General features: G+C 41.4%; 1 protein-coding gene across 3 annotated transcripts in view; it reads right to left on the bottom strand.

The window, feature by feature from the left end:
* The window catches only part of COP1 (COP1 E3 ubiquitin ligase), a 106,532-nt gene that overhangs the window by 48,981 nt on the left and 39,386 nt on the right, over positions 1 to 18,165 (bottom strand). For all 3 annotated transcript variants that reach the window (XM_081194387.1, XM_081194386.1, XM_081194388.1), the window contains exons 12-14: positions 15,755 to 15,898; positions 5,300 to 5,408; positions 2,772 to 2,853 (exon numbers count right to left, since the gene is read on the bottom strand). In XM_081194387.1, the coding sequence (XP_081050513.1) occupies positions 2,772 to 2,853; positions 5,300 to 5,408; positions 15,755 to 15,898 (335 nt within the window). The remainder of the gene's footprint in view (positions 1 to 2,771; positions 2,854 to 5,299; positions 5,409 to 15,754; positions 15,899 to 18,165) is intronic.

Genomic DNA, 18,165 nt, shown 5'->3' with positions numbered 1-18,165 from the left:
GTCCACAGACAGTTTTTCTGGGTCATGTGGCCAGCATGACTAAGCCGCTTCTGGTGAAACCAGAGCAGCATACGGAAACGCTGTTTACCTTCCCGCCGGAGCAGTACCTATTTATCTACTTGCACTTTGACGTGCTTTCGAACTGCTAGGTTGGCAGGAAAAGGCATGGGAGAGGATGGTAAAAGTATGAGGATATACATGCAGGAGAATGGCACATGAGATCTGGGGAAAAGAAACACAAAAAGAATAATGAGGACACACCAACACTTAGAATAGTAGAGGAGAGACCAGGTTTTTTGTTTTTGTTTTAAAGGAAAGAACACTCACAGGAAAGGCTCATGCAAAGAGCTTTTCACAAACACGAAGGAAAGACCCAACCGGACAGAGCCATAGGCATGGTAGGTCTGGATGGCAGGACAAATCTTTCCCCTTGAAGAGCTGGCAGAAGTCTTTGAAGACCCTGCCTACCAAGTCCAGTGGGAGGAATCATCTTTACAAGGGAATGTCTTCCAACCTAATCTGGCAAATGGAATCTGTTTTATACAGGGCGAGTCCTTTAAAAGATACAGAGTACACATGTTCCATAGGGCCTCTTTTAAAAGACTCACCCTGTATTTCGAGTGACAGAGATTCCATCTTAGAGTAAACACATTGTGGATTGAACACACTTCAGGCCTCTATTCTAAAATGGTGGGAACCTTTCCCAGGTGCATAAATGCATTTTAGTGCATAAGGATGCCTGGGGCTGCTAAATTCAGACTTCTATAAGCAAGAGCAATAGATCCTTTGTCATCCAGCTGGATTCTGATGCACTCACATAAGGTGATCTGCCAGACAACACTGATCTAACATCTCTGTGTGAGGAAAAAACCTTGATAGGGAGAGATACACGCAATTATGGATAAGAAACAGAAAGTGTACCAGCTAATGTTCCAATAGATTCAGAAATAAAATTTTGTGAGCCTGGGCCTTAGGTTAGGCTTCAATGCTACCATTTCAAAACATTTATGTTATCCCCACTTGTGCATACAGAAGTAAATACAATGTGCAGGTTGATGACTCGTTGCATCATGCACCTGCTCTGGGAATTAGTAAACTGGTAGTAAGCTACTCTAATTTGATGGCAGGGTATCATGGCCTAGTTAGCAAGTTAAAGACGTGGGTGCCCATTTCATCCTTTACTTTGACCCTTACATGCCTTGGCTTAGACACCGAAAAAGCAAAAATTCCATGCACTTTTAAGCAAGCATCATAATCCATTGACAAACCCCTCATTTCAGCTGTAAAGGTAATACAGAATAGGCAGCGCTCCAAGTCACCCCTGCAATACAAATGTTTTTGAGGACTGCACCCTGCCTCCTCCACTCAGAATAATGACATGGCTAACCTGCCATTTTGTCAGTGCTTCTCCTGAGGTTGAAGCAGAGAATTAAAGTTAATATAACATGACTATGCAATATATTTATTCTTTTCAGATAAGATGGAAAGGATTCTGTAAAGTAGTTCCAACTTCAAAGCTATATTTAGCTGTTATTTTACTTTGGAGTAGCTATAGCTGCAGATAAAATATGCAAGGGGATCAATTTTGTGGATATTACTACTGTTTTTATTTAATTTAAGCTAACAGTGTTTAAAATTCTTCCCTTGAAGGAAACGTGATAGAAGAAATGCATACATTAATGACAGAAACAGGCCAAGGATTGGATGCAGTCTCAACATTCTTAGCCTCCTAACCATGAACAGCAAGAAAGGAAGAGAGTGCTATGGGTCCAGTGGCTCTCTTCCTTTCTTGCATGGCTTCCTTTAACTACAATCAGTGTTACAATGGCGTTAGCGCTATCGGTGACACTGGCCCATAATCCCTGGAACCATGAATTAAGCACTCTGTTTATGGAAGAATCTGGTTCATCCATTTATGTCAATGCCAACAACAATACACTATGGTTAAAGAGAGAAAGGGACGGGATGGGGGATTCAGGTGGATATGGAAGGTGACAGGAGCATGCAAACCTACTGCACACTTCCTGTTAGAATTCCTGCTCCGTGATTGCAGTCATGGGATTGTTGTCTGTCACATGACGGTATATGTTTTGACTCCACAAAGTGGGAAGTGACGGAGACAGGATGTTCGTGTTACTGTGTTCTGTGAAGTGGGACTATCGTCCTTTGTTCTTTCTCTTTGCTGTCTGATGCTAGAGAGAGAGGGAGCCATGTTGCAGTGTTCCGTGTGTGTTTATATGTAAATAAAGTAGATTAGCCAAAATGCTGAGTTGCTGAGGTCTGTTATGCAAGCTGCGCAGACTCTGCAGATCCCTAAGTTTGCCAATGTCTGTTGGCATCAGTCGCTGTGATGTTCGGGCTGAAGAAAGCTTTTGAAGCTCCCGAACGATCGACCAGGAGGGAGAGAATGTGCCAGTCGGGCATGTGTCTCTGCCACGGTCCTACTCGAGTGTAGGATGAGCTCTTGACACTTCCACTTGCCTAACCATAGTTAGAAGTCTGGGAATGCTACATCTGTACCAGAGCTAAGAGAACATTCTGTGATGAAACCTAAGCCATTCTTTCAGTCATCAAGAGCCTTTCCCCCTAGCACCTTACCAATTATTCATAAGATCATCAAACTCTCCTAAGGAAAACTGATGTTTTGAGCCTTCATTTCTGAAACTACATAGGATGCTCCATATGAATTTAGCCTTGGCATATTAACTGGACATCATCATCATCATCATCAGGCAGAGTGGGAGTACCCAGAGAGAAAATCAGAGTCTTACCTTTTGCATCATCAGAGCCTGAAGCCAAAAGTTTAGGATCCATCAAATTGAAGTCCACACTCCAACATCTTTTCTCATGCTCCTGTTTTGAGAAAGAGGAACACAAATGTTATTAGGTATAAATGAAAATATGTTTTGGTTAAATTAATATGATGAAACTTTACTATACTTACTGAGACTCAGATGGAATATTTGTTTCTACTCAAACCCAAACAGCAGCTCCCAAAGAGTGAAGCTAGAGAGCTACAAATATTCTAATGTATTTTTAACTGCTGCTTATTTCCATCTTGAGAAATGAGAACCTCAGATTATTCTCACTATGAAAGTATGTGCTTTGCCTTGTTACTGCTCTCTGGTGGGCTTTTGCCATTTTTTAAAAACAGAAAAATCAATAAATACTAAGTATCTATAAAGGTAAATGTAAAGGTACCCCTGCCCATACGGGCCAGTCTTGACAGACTCTAGGGTTGTGCGCCATTCTCACTTAAGAGGCCAGGGGCCAGCGCTGTCCGGAGACACTTCCGGGTCACGTGGCCAGCGTGACAAAGCTGCATCTGGCGAGCCAGCGCAGCACACGGAAACGCCGTTTACCTTCCCGCCAGTAAGCGGTCCCTATTTATCTACTTGCACCCGGGGGTGCTTTCGAACTGCTAGGTTGGCAGGCGCTGGGACTGAGCAACAGGAGCGCACCCCGCCGCGGGGATTCGAACCGCCGACCTTTCGATCGGCAAGCCCTAGTATCTACAGTTGCTTCTAAATGTATGTATTAACCTCCTTGTAGAACGTTCAAAGCAATATCAATATGCTGTTCTTTAGATACCAGTATTCTCAAGAGCTAGAAGAATGCCATTTAATTTCTGCTGAAAGATCCATTTCCACAACTCTATTCTTTTCTGAACGTTGGGCACATATATTTAATTCCATCTAGGTAGAAACACACTCTGGAGAACTGAGTTTACAACTCAATACAGAACAATTTAAAATGGTTGGGGAGTATGGCCAAAGAATTGAAGAAAATAATCTAAGAAGTGCTCCATATCCTCTGCATATCATGCATTTCAATCAAAATCAAAAGGAAGTCCCCCTCCCGCCCTAAAAGGAGTCTGCAGAAGCCCACCAAGTTGGAATCTTACCCAAATGCACATCTATTCAAAAGTAAGCACTCCAGGCAGGCATTTCAAGCAGTTATATTATACGCTACTCCAGAGATGCTCAGGAAATGAATGCAACCCACTCTGTATGGGCCTTGGGACTCTCACAAGGCCACACCTCCTGCCCAGTACACACCCTGGAACTGCTTGAAGCACTTCTTGAGTGCTTTGGCCTGGTTATAATGCAACCTTGCTTGCCTGGATGGAGAGCCTGTGTAGAAACCGCTGACTTTGGTGTGGCTGCAATGTAGTCCAACTGGCCATGGGTTAAGAGTCACAGCTGTAACTCCAGCCATTCCCCCCCCAACCCACCCTTTGCTGCCATGCAGCCCCCTGGATCGTGGCCCTCAGGTTGAAAAAGGTTCTGCACTCCTGAACTACTCCAAGCACACTCACCTGCCCCTAGCTGCATCTCCTGCTCCTATATTCATGTATTATTTGCAGGTTATCTACTAGCCATTTATTCACTGGAACACATGAACTAGCTTATCTGCATTTGCTTCAGAGAAGTCTTATTATATGGATGAAAATGTCCAACACCCCCCCCATTACTTCCCCATTTCTCTCCCCTATATTGGTAAATGACAGAAAGGTACTAGTAGTCATTTGTTGAAAGCCCATGGTGGTCTTCTGGTAAATGTTTGAAATGACTGAATTATGAGGCTAGTTTTTGGCCCTTACTCCAGGGCCAGGAGAAACGTCACCCTCTATCCTCCGTCATTAATAGCAGAATAGTAATTTACTAAAGACATTTTATTTTCCACTGGGGGGGAGGGGTAGAGAGGAAAGAGACTCTGATTTATTTATTTATTTTGCCTGTAAGTATCTACTATTCTGACATTTATCATATGATATATAATGAAAACCACAAAAGAAGCTATTGTATCAAATTTTCCTGAGATCAGATGTTAAGAGGCTCACAGCACCATATAATTCTACACCTGCTTTTAGTTAACCCAGTCCAACAGCTCCCTGCACCTGCAGAAAGTCTAGTGCTCAGACCTTCTGCATGCAGAAGAGTTTTCTCAGCGACTTAGAGGGGAAAGGCCCTTATATGCATATTTGTCATGCATTGTCAAAGTAACCTTCAACCATAGAAGATCAAGAGTTTTTAATCAGAATCACTATGGTCTTAGCCACTTCTAAGACAGGAAGGACTATAGAAAACAATGGAACTACACTGTCTTTTTCACTAACTTCACTTCTTGCTCATTATTTTTAGACCCACAAATTATTATTGACTTCAGCAGCATTTACAAATAAATGTTGACAAAGTTGAAATGAAAAAGAAATTGACTAGATCCTTCTTTAGCAAGAAACTTGCATTAGCTGACGGCAACTACTGTTTTTCGGAATCAAAACACAGAATTTCTTTACCTGGTAGACTTTTGAACGTTGCCCTGTGAACCCATCCCACAAGATGACGGTACCTTCATAGTCACTGCTGGCCAACAGGTTTTTGTGGTAACTACTCCAGCTGATACAGCTGTAAGAGAGAAATAATCCCCGCATAAGAAAGCATCTTCCTTTAAGCTACAACTGTATGCATGACAAAATAAGTATTCCAATAGCTCAGGGTACTTTATTTATCAAAAACAACTGTTGCCTACTTAAGGCAATTTTCACTACTTATGTGCTGATCATTCTATATTCCAAATTCTTCTTTAGGCCAATTACAGTCTAAATTCAAGAAGACATAAAGCTATAACTAAACAGTGAGTTCCATTTAACTTTATTGTAATAAACAACAGAAACTGAAGCTGAAGCTTCTCTTTCCTTATCAAAAAACACAGAGATTACTTTTTAGTGCATTAAACGGAACTGCTGAAAAAACCCTGTTCACTCTCATAAATCTGTCTGAGGTAACAACACCATACCGCTGGAATGAAAGGCATGTAATCACCCCCAGGGTCTGCATGTGGAGTTCAGTTTGCAGCTCATTTTTAAAAAAGGGACTGCTGTTCATAAAACTGTCCATGATCTGGCAAGGTCCAGCATCTCAGCAAGACACTGATCCTTGCTCCCTACCTATAAGCTTGTCCCTATTGCCAACTGCCAGACCCTACTAACCAGAGTCACCTGTTATTTATCCATATGACAGGAAACTATATGTCATATGATCTTGTATTATCAGTATCTGAGATTTCAGAATAGAGACATTTAAAGAGTAGGGGAAATAAAATTGAATGTACAGGTAAGGTGTGGGTCAGCGTAATTTAAATACAATAAAACAAGGAAAAGCAAAGATGACATTTCAGTTCTTCATTGGGCAGCACAGTAAAATCGATGCAGCACTGCAATACCAAGTACAGCAAGTAATAAAGATCTTTATAACTATAATGAAGATCTTCCATAATCCTTCCGTTTTACTCTTTCCAATAAAACTGTTTAATAAAGTGTAGGCATAGAGTGTCTTTTGAACTTTTAAATCACAAAATACAGGACAGGGTCTTTCCTACAAGTCTTTTTTCTTCTATCGCAGGTGCCATTCCTCAATGGGCCACCCCCTCTCTGTGGGATGAGAGGACAGACATGTAGCAGAAATCTAGAGGCTGAAGCCAAGTCTCTTTCCTTCACATACTGAGTAGTTTCCAAATAGTATGCACTGCTATCAAGATATATTTCATTTCCTAACAGCAAAATTGTAACTGTATTAAAGCAATGTGTCTCAATCACCAGTGGACACAGGGGATCAATAACCCAAACTATTTTGAGGGGGAAACTATACTGATTAGCACCTCCCAAGTCAGTATCCCCATTTCCCCAAGCAGATGTGTGCCTGAAAGCTTCAATGATACATTATTCCAGCAGAATAGACTAGGGTGGTATCGTCAGATGAAGTTCTTCGTTCTCTCCTTCTTACACATGTTTCCTCTCAATATTGAATTTTACAGTAGCAGTCACCACCTAGGGTGGGATGATTAAAATGAGGCTCTTGATCACCCTACAGGAACCAGCAACCGGATCACAAAGAACAGCTTGAAAAACGCTACAGCCAAAAGCAAGCTTTGCCGAACCAGTGGTTCAATATTATAAAATACCCATCAAATGTAAGGGAGCCATGTAGGCCTCAGTAATGCATCCATTGGTCCACACAGAACTGGAAGACATGAAAACAATCTCTCTTCTTTACCCCCATCCCCATTCACCTTCTCCTAAGGGATGGGACAAGAAGGTGGGATGAGTTCCCAAGACCTACAGAAACATCAACTGAATTTTGGGGGAACAAAAAATGAGTAGCATTGACTTTTGAAATAATGCACAGATCTAATCTGATAGTGGGCTTAGAAGCCAGAAACTCCTAGCCATGTTAACAACCATCAGAGACCACTTCAGGTACAGAGAAGATGTGGGGACATTGCTGGTAAAGGTCCTGAGCACTACACATTTTGGTTCCCACAGTGACTAATGCACCATTGGAGGATAAACAAAGCAGATTGCCCTTAATAACCTAGCAATGTGCAGATACAATTATATCTTGCCTGTCAATTAAAGGGGGAGGGAGAATCCATCTTATGTGTACAAGAGTCAATACAGTAGCCTAGTTATCTTTATGTTTAAGAGATTGATTTCGGGTCTCTGTCATTTTTCAAAAATGCTGGAATAGGCTGAATTTAGCCTTAAATAGATTAATATTTTCAGGTGCACACTAGACAGGCAAACTTAAGCCATGTAAGAACCATACATTCTATTTGCAGGACCTCTGCACACAGCTCTCAAAGTGTCAATTATTTTGCGCGTTAGCCTAATGATTCATGTACTATGAGTGCAGTATAGAAAATTTGTTGTGGGAGGGACCATAGCTCAGCAGGAAGCCATATGTTTTGCATGCTGAAATTCTCAAATTCAATTCACAGTAACTCCAGTTAAAACAATCTCAGGCACAGTCAATCAGAGCAGATAGCCTTAAGCTATATGAGCTACTGGATCAATGTGGCTGCAAAAAAAGGCTAATGTGATTTTAAGCTACACTTAAGTTTCCAAGTATTCAGCACGAGTCAGCCCTCATCTGGAGTACTGTGTCCACCATGTTGTACAACGTTGGAAAAACAAGAAGAAAAGACTTGTGAACGAGGCAGTGCTTTTTGTCTTCAAGGCAGAGAGTTGTGAAGAAAGGGAGTTACTTTCGTGGTTCAATGTTTGCTCCTAGTTCCTTCTCGAATTTGGGACATTTTCTCCCTCTCACAGCACTCTTATGACAGAGCCCAGAATGTGCCAGGGGGACTCCTGACTTTTCAAGAGAAGCTTTGTGGATAGCACAGGAGAGAGCAACCCAGGGTTTGGTTTTGTGCCCTCCCAAATTTCATATCCTGACTTCTGGCTATAGTAACTGTCTCTCTTTAGATAACGGTCAGGTGTTTGACACAAAATTGAGAATTATAGCTTTAAATTCATTATAATGCTTTTCCTAAACCAAGCCAAGATATTAACTATGTTTGTTGCCTTGCTGTATACAAATGTATAGGCCTTCTGAGACCTAGTTCACGTAACAGTTTTCCAATACATGTTGCAAGTGAAAGTGTATGGAACTATAAAGCAGTATAATGTGGTTCACTAGCAGCGATAAATGAAACTCTTTAAGAGGTTAGGGCTCCACCAAGATGAACACAGATATTTTTATAGCAGTGTACAGAGTGTTCCTTCCATGAAAGAAGGAGCAAGTTTTAAAGAATATAATGGGTAAGGAAGCGTGCCAAAGGGCAATACACAGGATTGCTAAGCACTAACTTTCAGTTGATTTCTGTGGTCATTATACTTAGCTATTCAGGAGAACAAAGCAGTCTGGTGTTTGTTTTCTTACCAATAGCATGTGAGCAATAATAACTACGGTAGCTTTCTGCTGTGGCAAGTGTAGTCCAGAACTATACTTTGCCAATATTGATTTTGTATGCCGCCAGACCCAGTTATTGCTTTCATCACTATACAGTGGTACCTCAGGTTACATACGCTTCAGGTTAAATATGCCTCAGGTTACAGACACCACTAACCCAGAAATATTACCTCGGGTTAAGAACTTTGCTTCAGGATAAGAACAGAAATCGTGTTCCTGAGGCGTGGCAGCAGCAGGAGGCCCCATTAGCTAAAGTAATGCTTCAGGTTAAGAACAGTTTCAGGTTAAGAACAGACCTCCGAACGAATTAAGTACTTAACCCAAGGTACCACTGTATCACCAAGAATAAGAGTAGAATAGCATGGAAGAGTACGGGAGCATGCCAACTCAGCCATGGCGTCTGTGAAGCCCTTCACTGGCCTCTCCACCAAAGCCCCATACTCTGACCTTGCATTTTAAACAAAAGTACATCTCTAGATCCCTCCAGAAAAAAAGTTATGCAGCACAATGTACAGCTGCCCTTCTGAGCAATTTCTGTGAAATGAGTCAGACTGGATGCTCCTGCCTGTTAAGTGTTTTTAGCCAATGAGTGAACTGATAAATGTGTTGTTTGGACAACTGGCAAAAGGAATCCCTGGGGGCTTAAGCAGCTTCTGTTTTCTCCTCCCATTTAGTGGTTCAGGGTTGACACTGGGCGGAAGAGTTTTTATGCGTTTAATAGCTATACAGCAGTCAGAGATTCAACAGGCTACAGCTTTTCTACTACGGAAATACAATCATGGGGAAATGCTCAGATTAGTACAACTGATACTTACCTGAAGAATGGATTTATATTGGAATAAAAAAATCATTGGGTTTGGTTCTGGCTCAACCTGGTAGTCAACAACAGGAGAAGAAATGCTCGGGCAGCCTAAAGATCCAGCATGTGTTTATGGACAGCATGGAGCCATACAGAGATGTCTGACCAGCTGAAGAGGAAAAAGAGCCAGCTGCCTATCACCATGTTCCTCCACAGGACACCAGCACCAGCAAGGCCAAGCACTTTGGGGTACCGGTCTATCCCCCTTGTTGCTGTTTCCACATCACCCTCCAACAATGAGGAAGACAGAGCCACCACTGCTGCCAGACTGTCAAAGAAGACTAATGAACAGAAGGCTGGAGAGCCCTTTTCTGTTCTTCCCTTGGGAGATATGCGTACAGGGACAGATTTGCCCATTTCTCTAAGCTATTGATTGTATAATGCTTAGTCTTCATTGTACAGCTCAATGATTAAGCCCCTTTGTGGGAAGAAACACTGATTGTACCAAAACAGTGTCTGGGTGTTGACTCGCGAGATAAAGTTGCTTCTATCAAATACATGAGATTGTAAAGAAAAATACTACATCTGTGATTTATTAGTTTGCTTGTTTATACTCCTTATTGTGGAGCAGTTGCCCTTGGTGATATCTTTTTGTCTGACTTTGCAAACTGGCCTTTTAAAAGCTTTTTCAAGGGTTTCCAGAGGTTCAGAGGGTGTCTGCAGGCTTTTCCAATGGTGTTTCAGATGTATGTGATTTCACTGACACATGCAGACTGCCCTGTCCTGTGAGGTTCCATTGATGTGTAGTTGCTTTCTGTGCATGATGGCCTACTGATGAAGTAGAAGGGCCCCATGGAGTAGTTGAGCATGATGCTTGGCCAATGGGGTTATTTGAGATGCCAACATGGATAGCCCTAGGTTCCATTACATCAGCTTGATGTTCACCCTCTTGCTGGAGAAAAGTAGCTTGGCTGCTGCTTTCATCTTTATGATGTGCTCTGGAGAGAGGGAGATCAGACTCTGGTATGTTGTTCCGCCAGGCCTTTGGTCAGGGCGCAGCCTGACTCCCTCCTCTGGCAACCTGCACATAATTCTGCTTAATTGGTTGCCATCAATTTGATTTAATTAATTTTTATAATGAAATATTTTCAGATTGTGTGATTATTTGACTGATTATTTGATTGTTGTTAGCCGCCCTGAGCCCGGCTTTGGCTGGGGAGGGCGGGATATAAATAAAATTTATTATTATTATTATTATTATTATTATTATGTGAAGACACTGAAGTAAACCAGTTGACACATTGGAACAAGTTGACTCTTCTCTCAGTAGATTACAAAGCCATGAGCTTCCAGGGCTGCTATCACGCTGGCCAGATGTTGCAGTGCTTCTTCCCATGTTGGAGATTGGGTGAAGAGATTGTCCAGGTGTGGGTAGATGTGGATGCTCTGGAGATGGAGGTGGGCACCAGGGCAATCATGGAGAGGAGGCCAGACCAAGCAAGAGGGCTTTATTTTGAAAATGGCGGTGTCAGACTGCTTCTCTTACAACTGTCTGCCAGTATTCCTTTACACTTTTATTATTAAGACCTAGAATGTTTGCAAACATATCATGACACTTCAGCATTCTAGAGAACAGGTAAAGGAAATGGAAGGACTTTAACACAAGCAAGCAATGCAAGGGTTCCCAAACCTTTTTACTCCACAGACCATGTGGAAATTCTAATTCTAATACAATAAAATATGAATAAGTAATAATACATTTAAAAATCAATATATTTAATAGACACACACCAAGGACCACCTAATAAAAACTTGCAAACCACATTTTGGAAGTCCCATAACAGCCACAGTGGTTGCTGGGACGAATGGGGTTCATGGCATATATAATTGCCAATGTCAATCAGAAAATACTATATTTTTTCTAGCAAAGCATTTGAATGTGTACTGTTAATTAAACATGTTAAGTGATTTAGTGAGTATGAAGTATCTGAACATATAGTTAGCTTCTTGCCTGTCTCCAACTACAATAGGAAAGGCAAGAATACTTGTAGACCCAATTACATTTATGTAAATAAATTATAACAGACAATTTGGACCATCAAGGTTCAGATGGGTTTTTTTAATTTTTAGAAGTGGTTCTCTTACTTAATATCTGAAGGTACAGAGAAGTTTTAAATAACTAAAAAGTCCCCAGAACTTTGGCAAAGGCAAGAAGAAATTGCTGGATGAGCTATGAAGCAAGCAATTGTTAATGGGGAGGTCATAGCTTGGTTCTCTAGGAACAGACTTCCAGTTGCAATCTTGATGTCACTGACAGTACATAATACAGGCAAAACAGACCAATGGTCTGACTTCAGAAAGGCAGCTTCATATATTCAAATAGTGATAGCAGTTCCTATGAAAATAGATCAGCAGGAAAAGAAGAAGGGGGGGAATGGCAAAATAGTTTCCTCCCCCCAGACTGTATCATGAGGAACAGCACTCCAGCAAGACAGAACAGCTGGAGAGCTCAGAGCAGGTGAGGTGTGGGGGGGGGCAGGGGACACATATGAGAAATGTCAGGCCCTTGAGAACAGTGTGTTGGCATCATTTCACGCAGCTTTCTTGTTGAGACACAGACTGCTCAGGTGAAATTAGAAAACATCCAAATTGAATATTGTACTTTGCAATCACTAAGTGGTCCGTTAACATCTATTCAAGTCTCTTCACACACCATAAACCTTTAATACTGTTTTTAATTCAAATCAAATTATCACAAGACTGAAACAGTCTCCTTCCTGTTTACTGATCTTTGTCAACTTTCAGCTAACTAAAAGTGTTTGTAATATGCAAAAACAAAAAACCAGAAGCCACATTTCCCCAAAGAGCATACTGAACAGCTTGCATTAAATCAACACTACGAGCCAAAAGATACAAGCTACTTTTGTGTTAAAAGTACCATTTAGCTTAGAAAACATGCTCTGTTCTAATCTGATGCTAATAAATAGGACCAATTTAATTCTTTAGCAGGTGCACTACATTTGCCTAATCACCACTTGTCACATTTTAATATCATGTAAACAGAATCTAAAAATAAATGAGATTACAAATTTAAATAAATAAATAAATAAATAATTTTTACTCCAGTTTAAACTAATAAGGTCCTAATTTGACTCCAAGGCTGTTTCCCCCAAAGCCATGCCCACTTGCCCCACCTGACCTAACACTTCCTTTTACCAGTTATGGCTGGTATGTCAACCATGTCTATTCTGGGACAGTCTGGCCCCAGTGATTCATGTACTGGTAACCTCAAGACTAGATTAGAATGTGCTCTATGTGGGGCTACCCTTGGGGTTGGTCTAGAGGCTCCAGTTGATGCAAAATGCTGCTGTTGATGGGGACAGACTATCACCAGCACATAACTCCAGTGCTCAAAAGCTTCCACTGGCAGCCCATACAAAGTTGGGCCAGGTTCAAGGTTCTTGTGTTACTTTACTAGATCCTTAATGATTCAGGTCTAGGATATCTCAAGGATTGCCTAATCCTTTCTATATCTGCTCAAACACCGAGCTCTTCAGTGAGTCAATGTTAGTGGTACCCCATGGGCGGAATGCACAGCTTGCATCAACCATGAGCCTTGCATTCAGTATTGCAGGCCCAACTGTATGGAACTCCCTCCCTGTTGACAGGCCCCCTCAATTAAACTTCTGGCACCAGCTTTGTGTTTCAGCAAGCATCTAAGTTTTAAATTATTTTTACCCTTTTCTGCTTAAAGATGATTTAGTTTAAGTGTATGTAAACCATTTAAATAAAATAAATAAAAGGTACTTTCAAGGTATGCAGGCTGTTTCTCTTGAGCAGGGGAGGGTACAAAACTTTGTTTAGCTTACACTCTTTGCCGAGCAGAAGGATGCAAGCACTAGGGCGGGTAAAGCTGTCTTACCATTCATTTCAATTGCTCTGACTTACCTTGGAACTATCAGAAGGTTGTAAAAAGTTTGCTATCACCGTAGCATTACCCAGGATCTAGGGCAGAGGTGAGCAACCTGTAGTCCCTAACACAGGCATAGGCAAACTCGGTCCTCCAGATGTTTTGGGACTACAACTCCCATCATCCCTAGCTAACAGGACCAGTGGTGAGGGATGATGGGAATTGTAGTCTCAAAACATCTGGAGGGCCGAGTTTGCGATGCCTGCCCTAACACCGGGTTGCCCCATTGTTCCATCTCATCAGAATTCCTTCCTTCCCTCTTGTTTATGTCCTCCTGATTTAACTTAGCTTTTAAATGTGTTTTCCCCTACAGTGGTACCTCGGGTTACGAACTTAATTCGTTCCGGAGGTCCGTTCTTAACCCGAAACCGTTCTTAACCTGAGGCGCGCTTTCACTAATGGGGCCCCCCACTGCAGCCGCCACGCGATTTCTGTTCTTATCCTGGGGCAAAGTTCGCAACCCGAGGTAACTACTTCTGGGTTACCAATTTGTAGCCTGAAAAATTTGTAACCCGAGGTACCACAAGTTAAATATTTGTATTTAACTTCAGAACAATTGGAAAAGTTATTATTTTATCTGATAAAAATTATCAATCAGATTTTTTTTTGTATGACACCCCCTTACCCACAGTCTGAGAATAATTTAGTAGGCTTCTGCCATATATTGCCCATTAAAATCAGAAAAGGGATCTTACTTTGAAGTTGCTTATATATACACATACACACCTTACTTCCCACCTCCCAAAAAATGAGTCTCATAAAAGCAGCTGACAAAATATCAAACAAACATCAAAATTAACAATACTCCATCACTAAAAATACAGTTACCAGACTAAGCAGCATCATGGAACAAGAACGGAAAGGGGCCATACCTAACAATCAATAAATTGAATTTAGCAACAGTGGAATCAAAAGCTTGTTTTCTTAGAAGGGTCTTCAATCCTGGAACACAAATAAAGAGGAAGATAACCTAAACTCTTGAGGCAGGGACTTCTACAGATATGGCACAACCATGGAGAATCCTTTGATGCATTGCTACCAATCATGTCTCGGAAGGCAGCAAAACACACAAGAGGAGACAGCAGCTATCTTAAAAGGTGGACAAATTCATGCAAGAGGAAACAGTCTGTTAAGGAGCTTGGTCTGAAGCTGTTCAGAGCTTTAAAAGGTAATAACCCGCACCCTGAACTGCATTAGGAAATGGGCTGACAGCCAAGGCAGCCAACATAATAAAGGGATTGTGTAATCCCTGCATTTTGCCTTAGTAAAGATTTTAGTAGTAACTGAACCCTAAATAGTTTGAGGGGTTTAAGTAAGTTATAATGGAGGGGGGTCTCTGTATGCTTGAGAGTAACCCTATCAAACCCAATGGGCTTCCTTTTGAGTAGCCATGTTGAAAATTGAAGTCGGACAGTCTCAATTCCTAATCAGAAAACTTTTGTCTTTGGTTCCACCTATCCTGGATCTGATTCCACCTACGGCCAGCATGCAACCCTCTTGGCCTAAAACTAATTAGTCACTTCTCACCACTGTGCTGTGCACTTCCCCCAGTTGTTAGCTAACCATGCATGGTTTCTGATCTGCAAATAATTGCTCAAGGACTTGGAAAATCAAGCACTGTGCAGGAATCTCAATTATGGATTGGTTTTTCAAAAGTAAATGTTAGGGTAGATGGACCAAATTTGTACAGGAAGAGACTGGCATACGTTTACAAAGGTATAAAATACAGTTTCTCAAAAAGCAGAAAAATATTCATTATGATGCACAAAAATAGAGACAGGTACAGCTTCCCAATGAAGAACACAGTAAAACAATACTCCATTTATCCTACAAGGATGGCAAATAAGCAGGTCTCAAATCAGGTGCACCATTTCCAATTTCGATAAGGGGCCAAGTTTTTCAACAGGGTTTTAAACAACCTCTCTTCATTTATTCAAGATTGCCTGCAATGCTTTTAATAAATATTTATTGTGGGAGTTATATTCTTCATAATAAAACTGTAGTAATGTTACCAACATGGAAATGAGTGCCCATTTTTGGAAGTAAAGGAATCCATGCTTTTCACTTAGTTACCTAGGACACAGGCTAATTCCAACAACAACAAACTGACCTGATAGGTGCTTATTGGGAATAATGACATACAATCAGAAATATGGGTTGGAGGTGGTTACATTACCATATATGAACTATCCCTACTTTCCAAATCACAGTCAAGAGGCAACAAACACATACCTGATTTTGGAATTACAGGTCATTTCATTCTCAGGATAGTGAATATCAACTGCATCCTGGATGACTGTGCCATATTCATAGACTTTAATCTTCTTTGTCACCCCAGCAATAGCAAAATAGTCACAGTCTCGATCAAACTCAATACTAAGAAACAAAAATGCAACCAGAAAGAAAAGCGTAAGACACAAACCAAACAAAGCATATTCCTAGCTTATTATTATTATTTTATTTAAATTTATCAGAACAATAAAAAAAACTTTCAACATTGGCATCATTTAAAAAGACAACAAACCTTATATCTCCTATGTTCGCCGAAACCTCCTCTCACCTACACCATTAACTAGCAAACCCCTCCCTAAATGTAAATACACTTAATTAAAAATGTTGAAGGATGTTTAACCAATGGAGAAATAAACAAGAAGATGCCTTGAGTAAAAAAAAAATAGTGGGTGGGGGGAAATGGTGTAGGAAAAGGCAATGTTGTTCTGACTTTGTCTGCTCTTCAGCATTATATAAAATGACACCATAGCAGGCCCACAGTGGTTGCTGGAGAATATCTAGCACTGACCTGACCAGGTTAAGCCATGCCTTCATCTAGCCAGTGACTCTTTCTGAAATGCTGACTTCTCCCACTGTGTGTGGTTCCACAATAGTTCACCTGCAGCTGGAGAGCTTTATGCAGATGCTCCAGTGTCTCCCCCCCCCCCAGTTTTTTTCAATTCCTTTTTACCTTCCACATTAACAAATACCCAAATGTCAAAGCTGACAGCTCACACTGTGAAAGTACAGGGGAGGATTTGACCTGTGGTGTTTGAATAAATATGCTGCAGGGCAGCTGTCAATGGATTTCTTTTACAATTAAGAGTCCTCACCCCCCCCTCCCCATACAGAGAATGCCACTTTTAAGCTGGAAGAGCTAAATGTTAATATAGGGAAAGAAAAAAAGGAGCAACTTGGGTAGATTCTACACTTTAGCCAGAGAGGTAAAATCAATTGCACCAAAGCTTCAACACACGACATCCAAACCTGCAAGTGCTTTTCAAAAAGCAAGACCTTCTTAAAATAGTTGTATTTTGTGTAGCACGAAGGCCAAATAGGATATTTCCATAAACACATGCCTCTCAGTAAGGACATATTCTACACCTAGTTTCCCCTTTCCCCTTTGTAATATCTCTTAGGACTTGTCTAACGTTCTGGTAACGACATTCCACATTGTCCTGCTCCATGCTACTGGCAGTCAGGAACGAGGAGCAGGTAACACTGGAGTGTTTTGATTTGAGACAAGTTCTACTGGATGTTATGGAAGGGAAGAGGAAAACTCTGCAAAGGGAAGCTTTTTTCCTTGGAGGAAGTTGTGAGTTTATTGTAATGTCTATTTGGCTACAGTTAATGCACAGAATAGCACTGTAGCTTTATTTGGTGGGGGGGTGTGATAGGGGAGGGATAGTACCTCTGATGGAGGGCTTGTCATGCTCCTTCTGGGGTACTTTGCCCACCTTTGGCCCCCACCCTGCACTCAGCTCTCACCTGTGGCTCCTAGAAGCTGTCAGCATGTGACAGTGGCCACACCCCGGGAAACAGCTTTGACTGGCTGGCTAAACCAGGTGAGGAGAGCCAATGGGTCTCAAATCCTTACTGAGTCAGGGACTTCCCCTGCATGCGAAAACAGGCTCCGGCAGATTGAGTGGATGAGACAACATATTGAACCTCTGCAAACATACGGGTCTTTCGTGGTCATTCTCCATCGTGAGTTGAGAAAGCAACACAATGTTCCACTGAACCAAATTACTCGGCCACACCTCTGGAGTGGGGAAAATAGCCATCCAGTCTTGGTTACTTAGCTACAAGCCTGGGGTGCCAATCGCAAGAGAAACACTTCTTCTCCAAGTTCTGATCTTGAAGATGAATGGTGCCATTTGTGAGGTACAGATTAATGCCCCAGAGAAATAACAATGATTACAGTTCAATGCTGATCAGGGAAAAATTAAAGGGGAGAGAGGTATGCTTTCAGGATTAATTTGTAGAAGCTTCCTAGCAGAATTGCATTTTGCAGTGCACTTGATCGCCTCGCAGTGTTTTTCCTTGTCAACTTGCTCTGAAAGGGTTTTACAACCAGGAGCCTATTCTACCACAATGGATTTATTTGTACCACAATCTTAATTGAACTGCTGTGTCAGCTACTGTTTCTTGCCCTGTGGATTGTGCTATGGCATAACTAAACTGATGTCAGCTATTCATCTACTTGGATTCAATTTATACCCTCAGCCTTCTGATGCTGAAAGAGAAATATTACCATGTCTGGTAAAGGTCCATGTTATTAGAACTGAAAATCCTCTCTTACCTGAGGAGATTTTGTTACTGTTAGACATGTAAGCTTTGAATAGTTATATTCCATGCTCTGTATTTTCACT

This window comes from Podarcis bocagei, assembly GCF_964188305.1.
Source record: "Podarcis bocagei genome assembly, chromosome: 5".
NCBI lineage: Eukaryota > Metazoa > Chordata > Lepidosauria > Squamata > Lacertidae > Podarcis > Podarcis bocagei.
The sequence above is the reverse complement of the archived record's forward strand: the minus strand, read 5'-3'. Positions and strand labels throughout refer to the sequence as shown.